We start from the raw sequence: 19,252 nt of genomic DNA, 5'->3' as shown, positions 1-19,252 counted from the left end.
AATAACATTTTAAAATTGTGACAATTGTGCACTTTTTTTTTCAGGATGCAAGGCATGGTGCAGAAGGAGAAATATACACAAAACTTAACCAAAAAATAGATGAATTTATTCAGATTGCTGACTATAATTGGACAATGTCTGAATCAGATGGAAGAGCCAGTGGATACTTAATGGACCTTATTAACTTTTTAAGAAGCACATTTCAAGTTTTTACTCATTTACCCGTAAGTGGTCAAAATTGTTTAATTTCAAGCTATTGGAGCATTATATTATTTTAAAGTATTAAGATTTTTAATTGAAATAGCTATAAAGTTAGTACATTAGAAGAAAGGTATGATGTTTGATTTTGTGTACGTGCTGGCAGATATATCTTTCAGTATATTGTATTGATGCATAGGTGCATACCTATGACAGTATTTTGAAAAATATCTTCAAATACTTCGGTAATATTGTTAACGACAGCTAAATTACAAATAGTAAGAACACAGTTTTCTAGAGCAGGCTAGTCCTCAGGTGGCCTTTTTAATTAACCATGTTGCCTCTGTGTACATATTCGTTGATTCAAAGAATACCGAATTTAATGCAAGCTCTCGATTCGTGCATGAAATCCTGGAGGGCTCAGATTCTCCACGGTTGTCTTCAGTTAAATAGCTTTGACTATAGAAAGCCATTTGATTCTAGTTAACTGAGCTTTGGTGAAATGAATCCTCGTTCGTGTCCGTATATATCTTTTGTTATTTTGTCCCAGGCAAAAGGTCGTTGTTAACCTGTTTTATGTGGTAATTGTTACATCCTGTTGTCTAATTCCCCCTGCTTTAAGACAAAAAGTGCAGCGTCTAGTTTAAGTTATCATCATAATAGTTTATACCTGTATAGATCTGCAGGAACTTCAATAAGTCCTTGTAGCTACATCTGCTTTTCACTAGCTTGTCCTCTGTTCTTTTTGTCACACGGGTGTCTGATCTCTTCACCCATGTGCACCGCCTCTAGAGAATAACTTCCCGACACACAATGTTTTGAGGCTTCAGACTGGGAGTCAAGGATAATTTTTTCATGTGCTACATTACAGCACAGCTATACCGTTTAAGAAAGTGTTTGATGAAATATATGTTTTTTAGAAGAAGGTCTTTATATAGGAAAAAGATAATGAATCTGCTGGCTTAGGGGGCTTGTCTAGTATTCTAAATCATATGTCAAGTGGCTGTGATTTTTCTCTCTTCTTTTTTACTGATTCAAACACGTAGCTCACTCAAAGTATACCACATAATGTCACTATGAATGCAAAGTGTGAGGCACGGACTTCCATACCAGGTCAGGTGAGCAATTTTTGATCAAGAATGGCCTCTGTGAAGAGATTATTCTGTAATTTCAGATTTTGCCTTTCCTTGCGTTCAGTCTTAACAGGCAGGATATAGAACAGCATGGACTCCTGGGTTGGTCTGGCAAGAGGATTCTTGCAATTTTTCACTTCTCCTATATATTGCTTTTCTGGCTTGGCAGACGGTAGAAATGTACAGTCTTATGAATGTTGTTGTGCATGAGTTCTGGAGATTATATGAAAATGAATCTAGAGTTTCATTATGGTGATTTGAGTTAGACTTGTAATAGTTATATTCATAGTTATTTATAGTAAAGGCATTTTCAAAGAGAAGCCCAGAACTAGTTTCCACAGCACAGTAACTTAGTGCTTTTGGTGTCCTAAGCAAAACTAGATTATCACATGCTATAGCTGAGATTGGAATAGTTTTATTGTTCATTTTCATTACTGGAATAAGAATGTCACAATGTCGATTCTGTAACAACTTTTGTGTAGCTGCCAGAAACATGCTGTTATTCAAAACCATTTCTTAGAACCTTGTCTGTGATTAGAGATCAAAGAGCGAAAGTCCAAGCCATTGGCCACAGTCTTAGTAAGGAGGAGGGTAGGACAGGTGGAGAAATGTCTTCTCTTCCCACCTCTGCATACCCAGTCGTGTTAGCGGGTGTTGTTCTAGGGCGAAGAACACAACCAGCTTGCCCTGCTAGTTGTCTGTAGCCTCATTCAAGCAAGGATCATTAACTTTCTCCTTGATATTGTCTCGAACTCTAGTCTTCTTGTTGAAGTGCTATGGTATGTCCTTTAATATGTTCTTTGGGATTGTTGGGTACCTGTTTTTATCCTGTTTTATTTTAGATGCGCATGTAAGCTGTGTAAGCACCCAAGGATGCATCTCTTTGTGTATGTGTGCTTCCATGTGGGCCTATGCTGTGAAGGAGTTCTGTACCAATGTAGGCATAACTTTAAAAAGTATAGCTTATGCCAGATATCTGTTTTATGTGATTTATATTTTTTTATTGGATCATAACAAATCTAAATCAGGTAGACTATGATCTTAATTTTTCTGAACCTGCTTACTTTGTGGCACAAGTTCTTTGGGCTCTCATATCTCCATAGAATTGCTTGAAACATCTGCTGTCTCTAAAGCTTTTTTTTCTCCTTCTGAGTCCTACATCTTAGTTCTCTCCTTGCTATTTGTGTGCTGTACTTCAGCAGCAGTTTTGATAAAGGAGTTTTATTCCACCCTCCAGTTACATTAACATTAGATTTATGTGAAAAAGATATTAATGGTTCATACTGCATGGAGATTTTTATTGTCCTAAGCCACTGCTAAGTCTTGCCTGAATGAGGAATGTTAGTAACATACATGTAGCCTTTGTAAGCCAACACAGTAAAAGAGGCATTTATTTTTTAGCAGAAGTATTTTAGAATATAGTATTTGTTATAATGAAAACTTTCTTGAAAGTCAAATTGAAATGTGTTTTCTCATATGGAATTTGCTACTTTGATATTTTGGCATACAGTGCCTTACCACAGAAAAACATTTTATTGACAGACTGGTGTTATTTCAATTATAATTTCTTTGGTGTGCTTTGGCAAAATACTAAATAAGTTTATAGCTTTAAAAGTATTTTAAAAGGAATTATGTAGATACATTTGTCATTTCTGGAGGATTTTCCTTACCTTTTATTGCTACCAATTTTTTATTCTTTTTTTTTTTGATGTTGACAGTACATCTTAATTTTTTGTTTTGATTGCCTTACTGGTTTCCTTCTCAGAATAACAACAATGACCATGCAGCAATGTCGGTAAGTAGATGCAAGATGAAGAAAAAGCATGTGAACTGAAAAACTATGAACCTGCAGGCTTATTGCTTCGATATTTAGTCAATTAATAAAAAAGACGCTTCCGTTTTGCCGGTGACTTGTGTACCTTGTGTGGTTGCATGCAGGAATCAGGTTAATGACTAACCTTGGTCTTCTGTACGCTGGGACAGTGGGAGTCCTAAAAACCGTGTGGAAGCTTGGTAGGGCATGCATTGCATCCCAAACGAGAGCATTTAGAGGAGACCATGAGACCTTTTGGAAGTGAGGTCAGGTATCAAACTGCAGCTATGAGACAGGCATACAGAATAAGGGTAGAGAGGTGAAACAGGATAAAGAATCCGTGAAAGTTCCATTGCTCCTTTGCTGCATCTGCCTGGGGTCAAGGGAATGTCTGCGTTGAAGTGTATTTTTTCAGAAGATGACGGATTGCATTTAAGAGTTCTTCCAAGCCCTGATTATTTGCAGGTCACCAATTTTTATATAAGCAGTTTATTTTGATTCAGCATAAGCATTTCCATGATAATGAGAATGTTGAAATTAATACTACTCTGTTAGGAGTGGCTTCTGAATACTGAATTTCTGAACTTACTTTTCCTAATTTTATGTGAACGTACAGTTCTGGTTTAGCAACTTGTATGTGGTTGAGTCTTATTGCCAAACACTCATTTTTAAAATGAACGAATGTATAGGGTACTTACTGGAGAAAGTGTTGGGATTCGTATTTTGTAAGATGCAATTTTTATACTTAAAATCATATTTCCTCAGGGGAAAATTATTTTGAAATATTGTTAATTTTAATTTAAGGGTACTGACTTGGGCAAAAACTTCAAAACTCAGCATCTAGCTGGTCCACAGATCTATTCTCATAGTCTTGCACTCAAAAAAGCGTAAACTTAAAAGGGGAACAAATATGGAGTAGTCATTTTGTCCTATTAGTTAAACTCCAATCTGTATTGAAACAATTGTTGATAGTTATCGTAACTACCAACAGTTACAGTAGCAGTTAGTAGTTACATAGTAGTAATAATAGTTATATAGAGTTAAAACTAAATATATCAATTTAAAGAGACAATAGTAAGACCAGTGTTATTATCTAGGATTCCTTGCTATGTTTTTCAATAATTTTCAATAGTAACATAGACTATTTCAGCTATTGTATTTGTCTGTAGTGCAGTTCAGAACCTAACTTCAAGGGCAGCTAGACACCTAGATTATTTTTTAATAGCACAGCACACTTACAACTAGATGTCAAAAAGAAAGGGAGAGTCTTAGTCTCTTAATTGCCGAGGAAGATGAAAGTGGATCCAAAGTAACTTGTGTTGGAGTGCATCGGGAGCATCTATAAAGTTGAATATCATCCTTTAAATGGTAGGTTCTCTTCCTGAGTGCCAAAAGAATACATTGGATGTACAAAAAATAATACTATTCTTACTTTCCTGTTTCATTTTATTTTGGAATTATTTTCACAGTTTCTTAGCTTTTTTTTTAAGCATGCAACCTGAATTTACTCATCCTAGATAGAACCCATCATGTCTGACCAACATACCTCCTCTAAAGTGGTAGAGAAAGAGTGGTCTTTAAAGAAAGATGTTGCAAATGAAGGAACAATTTCCAGTATTAAAAACCCTCACTGAAATGTTCTCAGTTCCCCTTTATTTCTACTGGGAAGATCTTGAGTTTGGTGATCTCTGTACAAAGCCAACACCTGCATCTGCTGTCAGAAATGGGATGCTGTGTGTTATGGGTTTGAAAAAAACAGAGCTGATATGCTGCAGCTGGGAGCCACCATGGAGAGTTTTCCATTTTGAAACAGTCTAAGTATATGGCACAGTAAGTGTGAACTACAGTCACTTAATTTGGAAGTGATCAAGTCATGGATAATACTAGCAAATGCCCAGCAGATGCTTCCAAAAGTCATTTCTTCCTGTCACACCTGGAATATACACCTATGGACAAAGTTGTTTTCTCACTATCCAGCATCGGACTACAATATGAAAATGCAATTTTATTTTAGAGTCCAGTCATCTTCATTTAACCAATGGTGCTCACATAATTAAGTCTTCCTCTGTTCCCTTTCCCAGCCTGTAGAGCTTTTCTCATAAACAGTTTGGTCCTCCCTTATCTCCCAGTCTCTTGTGCAGACACTGCTTTACTTCGTCAAATATATCAATTGAACATTCACAGAAGTGTACCATGAGCAGCATGCATCACCACTGCTTTTGTCTCCTTACTTAATTCTTAATAATTTGATTTAGGCATGCAAATAATGTTTAGCATGCAAGGCAAATGTATCCTGCTCCATAAACCCTTTACTGCTGCTACAGCTCTGTGTTCACCGTGCCCTCGCCTTCTACCTCTGCCTCTAGTATTGTTCTTGTCTCCTGCTATTGAATTTAATCTGCTCCAAATAATGGATATGATACGAGTTCCTCACAACAGCTTCTTTAAGGCTAGTTCCCTTGCCACTTTCCCTTGCAGGGAAAGCTCGACTGTCTCTATTGAAAGAAGACGTTCTAGCACTTCTGTGCTTCACTGATCAAAAGAGAGATTCAGTTCAGTGAATCTCTTACTTTTTTTTCCCCTAAATCCAGAGGTAAAAAACTCAGTTCACTTCTGAACAACTTCATAGTAACACGAAAATTCTTCAGAAGGGAAAAAAGTATGATGCTGCTGCTGCTGTTGTTTATATGGAGGCAATTCACTTAAAACAGACTGTCAACTAGATGTTTCCCTACTCAAGGTCTTTTAGTTTTGAAAGTGAAGAACTCTTTCTTCATTACCTCTTTGATTATTTTTCTTACTGTACCATCTACCAAATGCCAGTGTAGATGAAGGATATATTTTCATAGTTGTTATTCAAACTGAGGATAAGGAGAAATTATATTACTGCATTCTTCTGGCAATTGGTCATCCAGCAGGAGACTTTTTGTTGGTGCCCTAACAATCTCCTCTGTCATTTCTTTTGAATCATATTATCTGCAATCCTGAACCTGAAAGGCTGAAAACATTACTGAGATCAGGTAGACGTCGTTGTATATGCTAAGGCAAAAGTTATTTAAACCCTGGATAGTATATTCAACCCACCAGATATAATTTTTTTCCTCCTGTCCAGTCCCCCCTCCACTCTTTTTTTCTTGTAGCCCTACTGAAAACTTACTGATTCCATCAATTTCTGAGGGTAGATCTTTAAGACAGAACCAGCGGGTGTTGAATCAATGCAAAAAAAGTTCACCTGCCTTCAGAAAAGTGCAACTGCCTGTTCATGATAAAAATACAATTGCAGTCTTTCTAAATATAATCTCAGCCCAAATCCTATCCAGAGTATGCTCAGTTGTCTGGATAAACTGACAAGAAGGTTGTATCTGTCATAGAAGCTGTGAAATTTTTAAGCTGATTCAGAATTATTACATCCTTTGAATGTTCAGAACCATGAAGCCCAACTGCCTCATCATCACTGCAGTGAAGTATCAGGTCACACACAGTTCCAGCTTTTCCACAGAGTTCTCCTGAGTTGTGCGCTCAAGAGGACAAAACTTTGCATCTAGGGTTTGGGGTTAGAATTTTCTTGTGGAAGGTTTAGGAGGGATAGCTGGCATGCCAAATAGTAGGACTTTGGTCCAGAGAAGCCTTGAGAAACTTTGAGGATTGGGCCCATACAAACCTCATGAGGTTCAACAAGGAGAGGTGCAAATGTTCTGCACCTGCGCTGGAATAACCCCAGGCATTGCTACAGTCTGGAAACCAGCTGGCCAAGTAGCCACTCTGGGGGTCTGGAGGATGCAGTGAATACCAACCTGAATGTGCTGGCAGTGCACTCCTAAGAGTAAGGCAGTCTGCATACGTGGTGGCTACATTACGTGTGTGACTAGCAGATCAAAGGAAGTTATTAGGCCTTTGCTCAGCACTAATGAGGCTGCATCTAGAATATTGTGTCCAATTTTGGCTCCCCTAGTTCAAGAAGGAGGTCAAGAAACTGCAGAGGGTTCAGCAGTGGGCTCCTAAGGTTGTTAGGAGCCTAGAGCACATGACTTACAAGTGGAGGTTTAGGGAGGTGGCTTGCTTAGTCTGATGAAGAGACTGGGGAGAGATCTAGTGGCAGGCTACAGCTTCTTGGAGGGGAGATACAAAGATGATGGACTCATCTTGATATGGTGGATGGTTTGATATGGGGCTGTGGTCACAGGTAGAAGCTTGGGAGGTACCACATTGACATTAGGAAAAAATTCTGCACTAGGGGAGAAGTGTGGTGTTGGAACAGGGTACGTGAAAGATTGGGAAATTTCCATCCTTGGTTGTGTTGAAGGTTCAGCCAAAGAAAAGCACAACAGACCTGAACTAGTAGTGTTGGCAATAGTCCTGCTCCAAGTAAGAGGTTGGAGTAGATGACATTAGGGGTTCACCAGCCAACATTTCTATGACTTCTATGAACTGAATACTCAGCTTCATGTTAAACTATGGAGATAATGGGTGACATGAGCACTAGGAATACTGAGTATTTTGTGTAGAAGTATTTTCTGTTAATGTTGAGTAGGTGACAGTACGCAGGTTATGTCATGACCAAGCAGTCCCGGAATTCCAGAGAAGCAGCGCATAGAGGATGCATCACTTCAAAAAGATTATTGTTTGTGAGTCATGCAGCTATTAATGGCTGATTTTGTGAAATCACTAGAATTTAAACTTTTGAGTTTATTGCTATTTTCAGGTTCTTTGACATAAGCATCTCATATTAACTTCATGTTGCAGCTTATAATGGCATTAGATACTTCTAACCAAAAAAACCCCCTGAATTTCATTCTACAGCCATTTGTTTCAAGAAGTCAGTTGGATGACCGAATTTGTTATTAAGGACTTGCATTCGTGAGTTTTTATTTGGAACAGTTAAAGAGAAATCATGCCTTATGTTCAGAGAAGTTTAGAAGTAGCTGAAATTTTATTCTAGATGCAGCTTATGTGCTTTATCAATACAAAGTTAGGATCGGGCACCTCTTTGGAAAAGAGTGACTATTAAAAAAAAGAATTACAAATTACTTTCAAGTAGGTATTTTTGATTGTTTTCAGTAGCCACTTGGGGATTTGGGGTACAATTACAAAATTGGAAGCAAACTTAAATCTTTTAAAAATTCCATTAGTGTTTTTTGGTATACCCATTTTTTATCAGCAATTCAAAAGTTGGATTTTAGTTGTGATGCTAAGCAAAAAACATGTTTTATTTATAATGACTGGTGAAATCTATATGTTTCATTTCTTTGCAGGAAGCTTTTTGTTGTTTCTATCACTTCATATTGTTAAATTAATTCTTAAGCTTAACTTCTTGGATTTAACATGCAAGTTTAGTTATTTCCTTTTATGCTGAGGATGGCAGTTTGTGTTATTTTATTGTTTCTGTGATTGGCAGTAAAAGCCTAATTTCACAGCTTGCAGTGAGGGTGAAGGGGTGGTAGTTTTCTGCAGCTATATTCAAAAACTGTCAATCAGAAGCCTCCACAGGCTACTTAAAGAATGGGTTTTCTTAGTGATTTCTGCAAATGCCGCTTCATGCTGTCTTTGATTGGCACAGCTTGGCAGGGAGGATGGATGAATCTGTCACCAGCCGGTTAATTGTGTTGCTGGTCTCAGCCTGACATCAGGTCTTTGACTCTTAAGTGGCTCAATACAAAACAAATTAGCAGATTGTAGTCATATTTCTCATTCTATATGCTTTGACTTTGTTGAATGCAGTCCATAAATCATATTGACTGACACCATAGTGAATGATGAAAGCTGCTTTTGAGGCAGCTAGTGTGGGTCTTAGAAAGCAGGACCGTGAAGGTGCCATGGAAGGATGCATATGGCTGACCCTTTGGGAATTTCCTAGGAGCCAAATGTCTCTTTACCGCAATTGTTCTTAGGAGAAAAGCTTTTGGGTCCTATAAAAAAGGATTTAATATGTCAGCAGATTCTCTTTACAAGGTCCTTTGAAATATAAGAAGTTTGTCTAAGGGTTTTCTCTTCTTACAAACTTGTATTTCAGCAAAATGTGGAGGCTGGGTAAAAAAATAGTTGCCTTTAACACTGTTAGCAGGTGTTTTTGCTTATAGAATAGGGTCCTTGTTTCCTAAACTTTACATTGGTTGAGTGGAAGAAAAGGTTTTGTAGATAGCAGCAATTAACTTAGGCACAGTGGAGATAATAGTAGTGTCTCCAAATGGGAGGCAATACTGGAATGAATGCAAGAAGACTGATGAATCTCTGCATGCTATTGAATATCGGTATTTAATTGCTAGATAGAGTAACTGCTGTCACCCCCTCTAAAAAAAAGCTGACAAATGCTAAATATTAAGAATGTTTTAGCATTAAAACCAGCTGAGACTTGTTGCATTTTGGAAAAGAAACATCATGTTATCATTATTTTCACAAATCTTTACATTTCCTCTTTAAAATGCATTGTGAAAAAATGGCAAATAATTGATTAGTTGGTAGATGATAGAAATTTTAAGAGATATTTAATCAGAAGTCATTTGTCAAACATTAATTTGAAATGACATTCTCTGATTTCAAAGAAATACTTTTTCTTCATTCTTTTCTAAATGTTGTACATCCAGCGTATTTTGAACTTGGAAGCACTGGATTTTGAGGAGAATAACAGTAAAGTTCACATTTCTCTAAGTTAAAATCCAGCTTTTTTTACTATACACTTCATAGATTTAAGCTTCATTTTTTTCTCTAGTTTTACAAAAATCAAATGATCTTACTGAGTAAGTATTAACTGCGTATAGTAAACTTGTATTATTTCTTGATGTGCCAAGTGAACAATAAGCCTGTAGTTCAAGTTGCATAGTTGGAAATAGTTAAAAATTGGGATGTTTCCATTTTATGAGATTTTTAAATAAGCATTACATGTACAAATATTGATACTTATTTAAAGTCCAGGTGACATTTCCTGTGTCATTTCTGTATTGTAACCATTATCTTGTGCTCCAGTACTATTGATATTTGCCAGATTGTAACAATTAAGTACAGATGCTTGCCATAAAGATAAAATTGTCTTTTATTTATAATAATAGTAGAGTACACTTTGTTTGCATATAAAATAAATTGAACATTAAAATTTTTTTTGACAACCTATTAATCTGCTTGAGCTTTTATTACATTATAGTGGCACCATAAATAGGACATGGAGCTGATTTGATGGAGCAGTACATTAAACTGAAATGCACTAGTTGTTCCATTAAATCAAAATGACATTTCCATTAAGTATTTCAAACCTACTACATTGTAATTAAATGAACTATGGCCCATTGAGTCCCTTCCTCACCCCCTTTTTTCTATTTTTTTTCCTTTTTTTCCCCTGTTCTTTTTTTTCCATTCATATTGATATTGTTCTGCTTGGGGAATAGAGCTGCATGTCTCCCAGTGTAATTACCATTGGGTTTGGGAGACTTTTAAGCATGCTGTTCTTGCATTGTTTCTTACATTCCTTGTTGTCAGTTCATCTATTTTGGTCAAAAATGTTATTTGCTTTTGTGAGATTTTCAATTAAGAAGCTGACATCTCATTTTAGATATGAAGCTCCTTACAGCTCAAGGTGTCTTAATGCTAAGGAGGTATTAGCAAAGATCATTTAATGTTTCAATTTGACATGTGAAGAGAATGAACATTTTACATTATATTGCCTATATTTTAATGGTGTATATTATAACAATAAATAGATTTTAAAAGTACAAAATATTTAGGACTGAATTTGCTTTGTGCTATATGTACACATCAAAATTCAATGACATGAACATGTTGTCTTATTAAGGGCAGGATCTGGTCCTTTGGATTTTAGACCAGAACTTTCCAAACTTTTTGGAACAGTGAATCACTGTCAGTCTTACCATTTTTCACCAATCTGTACACATCCCTGTCATCAAACTCTTATTTGAAATCATTGCTTATATGTGTTTCTGTGAGTCGTTGATCATCCTGACTTTGCAGAAAACAGCTGGGGAACCATTGCTTTAGAGAACAGGCTTCATCACTTTACTGATGCATATAAGTACAATGATAGTGGTTTGCGCTCCCGTAGGTATATTACATAATTATGATTTCTTTCATATAAGCATATTAATAATTACCTGTGTATCAATATATATTGTAACGTATAACTCAGTTGAAAAGCATGGTGACTAAAGAGACAGAGAATCATATAACTGCATTGAAAAGCCAAGATCTCTATGCTCTAAAAGACTATAGCACTATGAATCGAATGTTGCCATCTAATCAGGTCTCTGGTCTTCATTGGTTTGCCTTATATAGTAGTATTTCCATTTTTTTAATCTTCTGTATTAAATTTTAGTAATTTAGCAAATTAGTATCTGATTTCATGCTTTGTTTTATTGATCTCAGTTTTGGAAAAGTATTTGTTTCAGTCATATACATTGTGAAGAGGAATGTTAATAACTAGATTGCGATAAGAAAATTATTTCTATTTTGTACAGCAGAGGGCTGCATTTCATTTTGTAAGTAGTTGATTAGTGACTGCACTGACTTATTAAGCACCTGAAAAGACACAGGATAAGCATGAATATTTTAAATAATTTAGCAACAAGTTTTGAGGTGCAATACTAACAACTAAGGTGTCAATAACTAGCACAAGCTGTTATAAGAAATATCTTAACTGAAAGCAATGGTTTTGTTTTATATAAAGTTTTTTTTTTTTTTTTACACTGACTGTTGTTAAACATATGCAGCATGTTGATTTCCACTCTTGCTTTCATTCTGTTCAGGTAGGAGAAATCCACAAAGCTGTTCACATGCTTCAGCAACTTACATTGTCATTATGCTCTTTCATATTGGGAAATGTATTTGTATTTTTGAAGACCATTGGATGTAAATCTGGAAGAAATAGCAGTAATTGTTTTAATATATATTTAATTTCAACTCCCCAGTTGATGTAATATAGTCAAAGCTAACACGTCAAAGAAATAACAGAAAGTCTGATCATTCTTCTTCTAATCTAAGTGCTGCATCATTAAAACTTTGAGTGTATAATAAAATTACATCAGATAAGCTGTTCTTTAGTGGCATATCATTTGCTTCTATCCTAAAATTTGTTGGTCTTTCTATTAGGGAAAAGTGGCCCAGACAGCTTGCATGTCAGCCTGCCAGCATCTTTCAACATCCCTAATGCAGATGCTACTGGACACTGAATTAAAACAAATAAGCATGGGAGCAATTCAGCAGTTTAATTTAGATGTGATACAGTGTGAATGTAAGTAGATGTTCCAGTATTCCTATCTGTATCTGTCTTAACGTTGCAAAAAATTCTTTAATGTAAGCTATATGGTGATCCTTTTCCATAATCTACTAACATTTGTCTTTTTAATATAATTTTATTACACTGCAACTTACTGTAGAAGTACATATGATGAAGTATATTAACATTTCTGGGAAAGTTTTTGATGAAACTGTTCTTAAAATTTATATGTCTGATTGAAATGTATATCTGTTGTTACTGCTAAAGACTTCATGATCACTATGTCCAGTAAAAAGACGATAGTCTAGTATAAAATTGCCGCCAAACAGTACTTAAAAACTATGGTTTTATAGTTGAGCACAAAAAAGGTCAAATGTCTGTGTAATTTTAATTTTTCCTCTTGAGTTTATTTATTTTGATGAAAATTTTAATTATACCATTACATAGGGTTTCCTTCCTCCTAGAACTACTGCCTTGCTCACTGTGCAGAGTAGTAGTACCCATTTAAAATCATCTGATTTTTAGTCTCGCTGTTCAAAATACGGCCTCAGAATTATTTTATAAAACTGGTTGAATCCAGCACTGAAGGCAAAATTAATTTTCTCATGTGTTATATGAAACTCACCACTGTAGAATGAGCTCTTCATCTGTATTAAAGAAGATACTTTCATAACATTGCTGTGATATGAGTAGGTTTTATGCTTGTTTTTGTACTTGATGACTGAGATACAGAGAACAGACTTACTGGAGGTTTTTAATGCCTATTTTTAGATTCTTATACCTTTTTTCTAAGCATCTTTCCTTTTATGTATTTGAAGCACAGATTTCACTGGTTTTGGTGATTACTGAAAAAGATGGCAGTTCTGCTAGTCATATCTTAAGGTTTCACGTTTGAACACAGGAAAAAATGGACTACTCATTAAGCAACCACGCATGGAAACCTGGTTTTAAGCAGTCTGGTTAGCATCACAAAGGATCCTTGTGGAAGACCAGGGATAGAGTTAAGGGGTGTATTTTACTCTTTCACCCATAGGCATGTCTTTCCTTTTGCCCTATTAGTTACATTGCATCTAAAATCAGTAACAGGTAAAGCAGGCGTCTTTCTGATAGTCCTTCGTTATAAAGCCTGAAGCCCTTTCAGTGCATGGAATGAACTGTCAGGATTGTCAGAGTCTGTTTGGAGAAGTGTTTGTGATCATGACATTATAGTTTGTTTCATGGTGTGATTGCAAAAGCTGCCTGGATAGAGGTATACAGACCGTATTTTGACGTTTTACGTTTAGCATGCTCGATATTGCACTTTAATAGTGTTCTTTTCAAGTATGTGGGTAGCGCTGTCTGCGTGTGAATTTGTATAATTTCCCAGATTTAGAAAAGATCCCAGCTGTAAAAACAGAAATGCCGTAATGTTCATAATATTGACACCAGAATCAGTCATCCAGACAACCTGAATCTGTTCATCCACTACACAGGCATCTGCCTGCTGAACAAAGGGCATGACAGACAGTGGAGAAAGCTTGCCCACGCTGTAGTATTCTGCTTCTAAGATCTGAAATACTATCTCTGCACAACACTGTACTTCACTACTCTTTATAGATTAACCAATTCACTGTCACTCAGGGATTTCTAGCAATAGGGGGGATAGAATGCTCGCTTTGCAGGTGACTTTCACGGACCCTGTTCTCACAGCAAAGTAATGAGAAGGCCCCAAAAGTCCAGCTTTTGCCTGGTCCCTGGGGTGTTTCCAGACTCCTCCCTTCTCCTGCTTTGCCCTATTACTTACAATTGTAGTTTTCATTATCAGTCTTTCTGCCATCCTTGGTTGCTGTACACCAGAAATGTCAACCAATGAAGGGACCTTAGTAGAGTTTAGTATAATGTAACATGATAACATTTCATTATTTTGAGAGGAAAAAAAATAACCTTGTGTAAGAAAACATGTTTTGTTCTATTTAGCTCAGTCATCTTCTGTTCCCCAAAATCGTTCTCTGAATGAAGTCTACAGCACAGTACGAAGCAGTGGAGTGCGTAGATACTGAGTCTAATGCCAGAGGAGCTACAGCTAGAAGCAGAAACACTATTAACTGCTGACAGGACTGCCAATTAGTCCAGCATCAGCATTGCTCTAACACCACATGCTGTTTCCAGGGTGTGAGCAGCACATACACATGCTGGGCTGTGACTACAGAAGTAGCAGTTTGCACAGGACAAGCACGGGATGTCTAACATGGCATTCTCGTGCAGTGTAGATTTTGTTTTTATTTTATTTTTGAGGGGAGTATAATTAAATGTTCCTTTTTTCCATCTCTAAACTAATTCCCATCATTATTTGCCATAATAATCCTAGCTAAGCATTATCCTTCAAATATTTGTCAGTCAAAATCCCCTATGAGATATTTATCTTGCACTTGTGGGAAATGTTCCAATTTTTGCTTGTTCTTTCAAAGACTCAATAAAAACTATAGAGGGAGGAAGTATGATTTTTTTCATTTTGTCATATCTGGAAATTGGTTAAAGGGATTTTTTTTTTTAATTTCAGTTTCTCTCCCCCAAAAAGGCAGGGCCTGCCCCAGGCAGGGCATGGAAACCTTGGGCCAAAATGAGGAAGTTTCAGAAAAGGTAGCAACTTAGTAAAGACTGAAAAACTGCATTCTTTCAACCATTGCATAACTTATAGCATGGGCTGTACAACTGCAAGTATCACGAACTAACTCCTTTTCTTTCTACAAAGCTTTTAAAGCATGTTAGAAAAATTTTGGTTTTGCACAGAAGCCCTTTGAGGAGTTTAAGTATAATTATTGAAGCTTGTCACAATGGTATGTTACAACAAATAACATCTTACAATCTGTGGAGTAAGGGGTTGGCACAGGATTTTGCCTAGAGATTGCTTTGCTGTTGCAGTTTCATTCATAAGGTCCACCACAGGCACATTCCAGGCATCACTGTGATGCCTGTGATTTATGTTCTTGCTCATCACCCTCCTCCAGCTTTCTTCTTTGACGTTTTGGGATTAATGGATACGACAGTGACAGTTCAATTAGCGCTCAGGGTGTGCAAATAATTCACAAATGTTGAGTAGCTTCCTACTGTATTGTATACGTGTATTTGACATTTTCCTGATAGAGTGGAGTGTACTCAGATGCATTTTGAACTAAGCAGTTGTGTGAAATGCAGAAAGTAATGAATATTTGAAGATATATTTTTAAAAATTCTTGGCAATATTCAAGGTATTTATTTGATTTTTAATTCTGCATTTTTATTCTTCCCAGCATGAAATGGAGGAGATACAAATAACAGCAGTAAAATGTGATTACTTGTCAAATCTTTTTCCATTAAAAACCAATCAATAATCCAACAAACAACCCAACAATCTGTTAATGAACTGTTAAGTCAGTAAGTCCTGATATCCTGGAGTCATAGCAAACAGGTAGAATGTTAAGTGGACTTCCATGAAATGGAAGTAGTGGTGGAGAAGGGAAAGAGGTGATCTTGTGGTGTACTCTGGGATTTCTTTATCCTGCACTGCATTTCTGCACAAACTACCTAACGTTAAGAGGCGGAGCAGCAAATCTGGAAGATACTGTCTGATAATTTTGCTAGAGAATAAGATCAGGAGGTCTTCTCTGATGATAGAAAAAGCAATAGTGATGGTCTTCTCCATGTTAGAGAAGGCAGGTTTTAGTTGCTCTGCTTCTAAGACTCTTCCAAACGTTCCAAAAACTAAGTTTGATTCCAGGTTGTCCCTTTTTAATTGAAGTATTTCTCTATGCTCTCAATGTGTTTTATAACATAGAGCAGTGTTTTACCTCTGTATTTTACACCATTCTTTCTCAGTGGTGATCTCCCGCTAGTATGATTGAGATTCTTACAGGAGTACTCAGAGAAATAGAGCTTACGAGGTCTCACTGAACAAAACTCAGAGAACAGCACGTTGCTTGAACATTGGATTTCAGCGTCCTGAGGAAGGATGTGGTTTGGGGAAGGGAGGCACTTGCCGTTTCTTGAAGGTGAAATTTCGATGTGGGTTGTTGCTTCTCTCTTCATGAGAAGCAAGGTGTAAATAAGAGGAAGCGAGCTTCTCGGGGACAGAGATCACTTGGGGAATGCCGCCTAGTTGTGTTAGGGAGCCCCAAATCCATTGGCAATGAGCCTCTGAACTTTGATAGTAGTAGTAGACTGTTACTGATAATGTTTAATGTATTGTGTGTATATTTATTTAACAGACTAATTCATCATTAAGTGTATTTAATAATATATATCTATATAAACATAAACGCAGATACATAATTTTATTTATAAAATGTATCATTTTATGTATATCATACCTTTATGAAACTAGCTACTGTGTTTGAAATTGTCTGGCATGATAATGCTTGAAATCTTTCCTGTATGTTTATTGAAGTAAAATAGAATAGTAATCATGTGATCTCTATTTTTAGCTCTATAACATGTACATAGTGTTTTATGTATTATATTCTAGTATAGCTTTCCATGCTAGTGCAACTCTAAAACTTTCCAAATATCTGGAAAATATTTTAAATTTGAAAATATTTTTATCTATATTGAGTCTGTGAAGAGAACAAAATAGAATAATAGAATAATATAATACCCAGATATTGAGCATATTATGCTACTGGTACAATATTTAGTAACTAAGTGTTCTTTTATGTGGTATCTTTTTGATTTTCACAGAAATGTACTAGTAAAATGCTATATGTTGCTTGATATAGCTTCTAAATCAAGAAGATTTTAAGTAAAATGTTGTGTTAAATAGTAATTGTATATTTTTCTCTGGCTCAGACAATATGCTTGAAGATCCCATATTATTATTGAGTTGTTTTGTTGAAGAGATCTGACCATCCAAAAATATGTGGGCTCCTTCTCCATAGGAATAATAGATACTTATGTTTTCTGCTTCCGCAGAAAAAGAAAATAATCTTTTTTGGGTGGTGGTGACGTACCCAGAAAGACCTTTCTTCATATTAATATGAATTTAGATTTCCTCATCTGTTTGTTATAATCTTTAAAGTTCAGAATACAAGTTTAAGGGGACATAGAGTTTTAATTTAAAACGCCATCCAGATCTAGATGCCTTATATCAGCATTTTACTTATTAAGTAGTAACCGGTTCATAAATCCTAGTGGCTGAAAAAATTACTAAAATTTTTGTAATTTATGTCCGATTTTAATGCACTTGAATTGTGAGACAGGATTAAGTGGCAGAAGAAGGTAAGGTTTAGTAGGCATCCTGCCTCGTCTAGACATGGATCTGTGCAAGGATGCAAAGGTTTGAGCCCTGCCCATAAAGCAGGGTGAGAGAAGTCCTGGAACAGCATGGCTTAGCACCGAATTAGTGCAAAGCCGGACTCAGTATGCCCTCCTGACTAGTCCAGCGTAGGGCTTCTGCCAGTCCCTCCGTTTTGACGCACTGGGTTCCCTGAGAGTTGCTGTATCCAAGAGCAAGAGGTAATCTTGACCCGGATCCTCTCTGCTGAGCACACAGAAAGGTGATCTCACACGGGCGGGCATGCCTTAAGCTGAGGTACCCAAATCCTGGTTTTCCTTGAAAGGGCCCACTCTTCTTCTGCAGAGGCCCTCACTTCACCTGCCTCGTCTCCCATCTGGAAAGTCAGGTTGCCTTAGCTCACTTTGGACCATCCTTCATCTGGCAGCCACATATGGCCGCACGGGAGCGAGGGGACGGGGAGATGCCGTGGCGGAGCTGAGGGCTGCCTCCGGGCCAGCTGGCAGCCCCTCAGCAAGGCTCCCCCGGTGTGTTTGCACAGCTGGAGCACCCAGCCGGGCTGCAAAGTGGCCAGGGGCTGCTGTGGCAGTCACCTGACTCTGCTTTTCATTGAAAAATACATTTGCAGCTTTGCTGTCCTGACTTTGAGTCAAGAATCCATGTTAGGAAGGGGAAGAAAAACTGCTAGTTTAGCTTCTGATCCCAAGTCTGGACTCTTAATTTCAGTCTCTTCCACTGAGCTGCAAAGTACTTCTTAGAAAGCAAACCCAGACCAACAGAGAGGTAATCGTGGGCAATTGCATGTTTTTAGGGATTGCTAAAAGATTGCATTTTGAGAGAATAAAATGAAGAAGAGACCTGCTAATAATTTGATAGAAGTACATAGAAATTCAGTATCATCTGCAGTTACAGATGTCTTAAATTCCATTTTAACATTCCATTTTCTGAAGATATGCATAATGCATATATACATCAGTTCACATATATCCTATCTAAAAAATGTAATTAAAAGACCAAAGTGAATTATTCAAAAGAAAATGGACTAAAGTCATCCTTGCAGTGATTAAATTTACCATTCTTGTGTATGTGTTACCTCCCAGCCTCTTTTTGTTATAACATCTTTTTATTGTTGGATCCTACTTTCCCTAAATTCCTAATTTCTCTGTTGAATAATGAAGAGATCAAGCATATTGTGGACACATATTCTGTCAAAGATCCTATCTATATGCATGGAAAAGGAATACGCTATACCAATGGAGTGCAGGAAAACATGTTAACAAAAGCCTTGTGAATGTCAGATTTGTGTAATGCATATTTTCAGCCTATTTTTTCTGAAAACATAGAAGTCTGTCACAAACTATGGAGCAAGTTAGTTGTTTGTCCCTGCACAAAACTAGTTAATGATGATCTTTGAACTTGCACTCTCATATATTGTAAAATTCCTGAATGTTGTTATGCACATTAAAACAAGCAAACAACCAGCTCCCCCACCACCCAAATCCTCTTTAAGCCTACCATGAATGTAGAGAATGGATATTTTAAAAGATAGAAGTATGACAGTGTTTCATTACTATCTTGAAAAGGACCCTTAGGACAAAGACATTAAGAATGCTAATCCTGTTCTTATAATATCTTCCTAAAATGCT

At 36.7% G+C, this 19,252-nt stretch overlaps 1 protein-coding gene across 9 annotated transcripts in view; it reads left to right on the top strand.

Moving 5' to 3' along the window:
* The window catches only part of EXOC6 (exocyst complex component 6), a 110,591-nt gene that overhangs the window by 60,870 nt on the left and 30,469 nt on the right, over positions 1-19,252 (top strand). For 5 of the 9 annotated variants that reach the window (XM_064514048.1, XM_026094100.2, XM_064514049.1 and 2 more), the window contains exons 18-19: positions 45-224; positions 12,235-12,376. In XM_064514048.1, coding sequence (XP_064370118.1) covers positions 45-224; positions 12,235-12,376 — 322 coding nt within the window. Of the gene's footprint in view, positions 1-44; positions 225-3,096; positions 3,127-12,234; positions 12,377-19,252 lie in introns of all 9 variants that reach the window. The other 4 variants (XM_064514046.1, XM_026094099.2, XM_064514047.1 and 1 more) reach the window with 1 other exon arrangement.

Source organism: Dromaius novaehollandiae, chromosome 6, assembly GCF_036370855.1.
Source record: "Dromaius novaehollandiae isolate bDroNov1 chromosome 6, bDroNov1.hap1, whole genome shotgun sequence".
NCBI classification, from domain to species: Eukaryota; Metazoa; Chordata; class Aves; order Casuariiformes; family Dromaiidae; genus Dromaius; species Dromaius novaehollandiae.
Note: the sequence above shows the minus strand (reverse complement) of the source record. Positions and strands in the feature narration are given on the sequence as shown.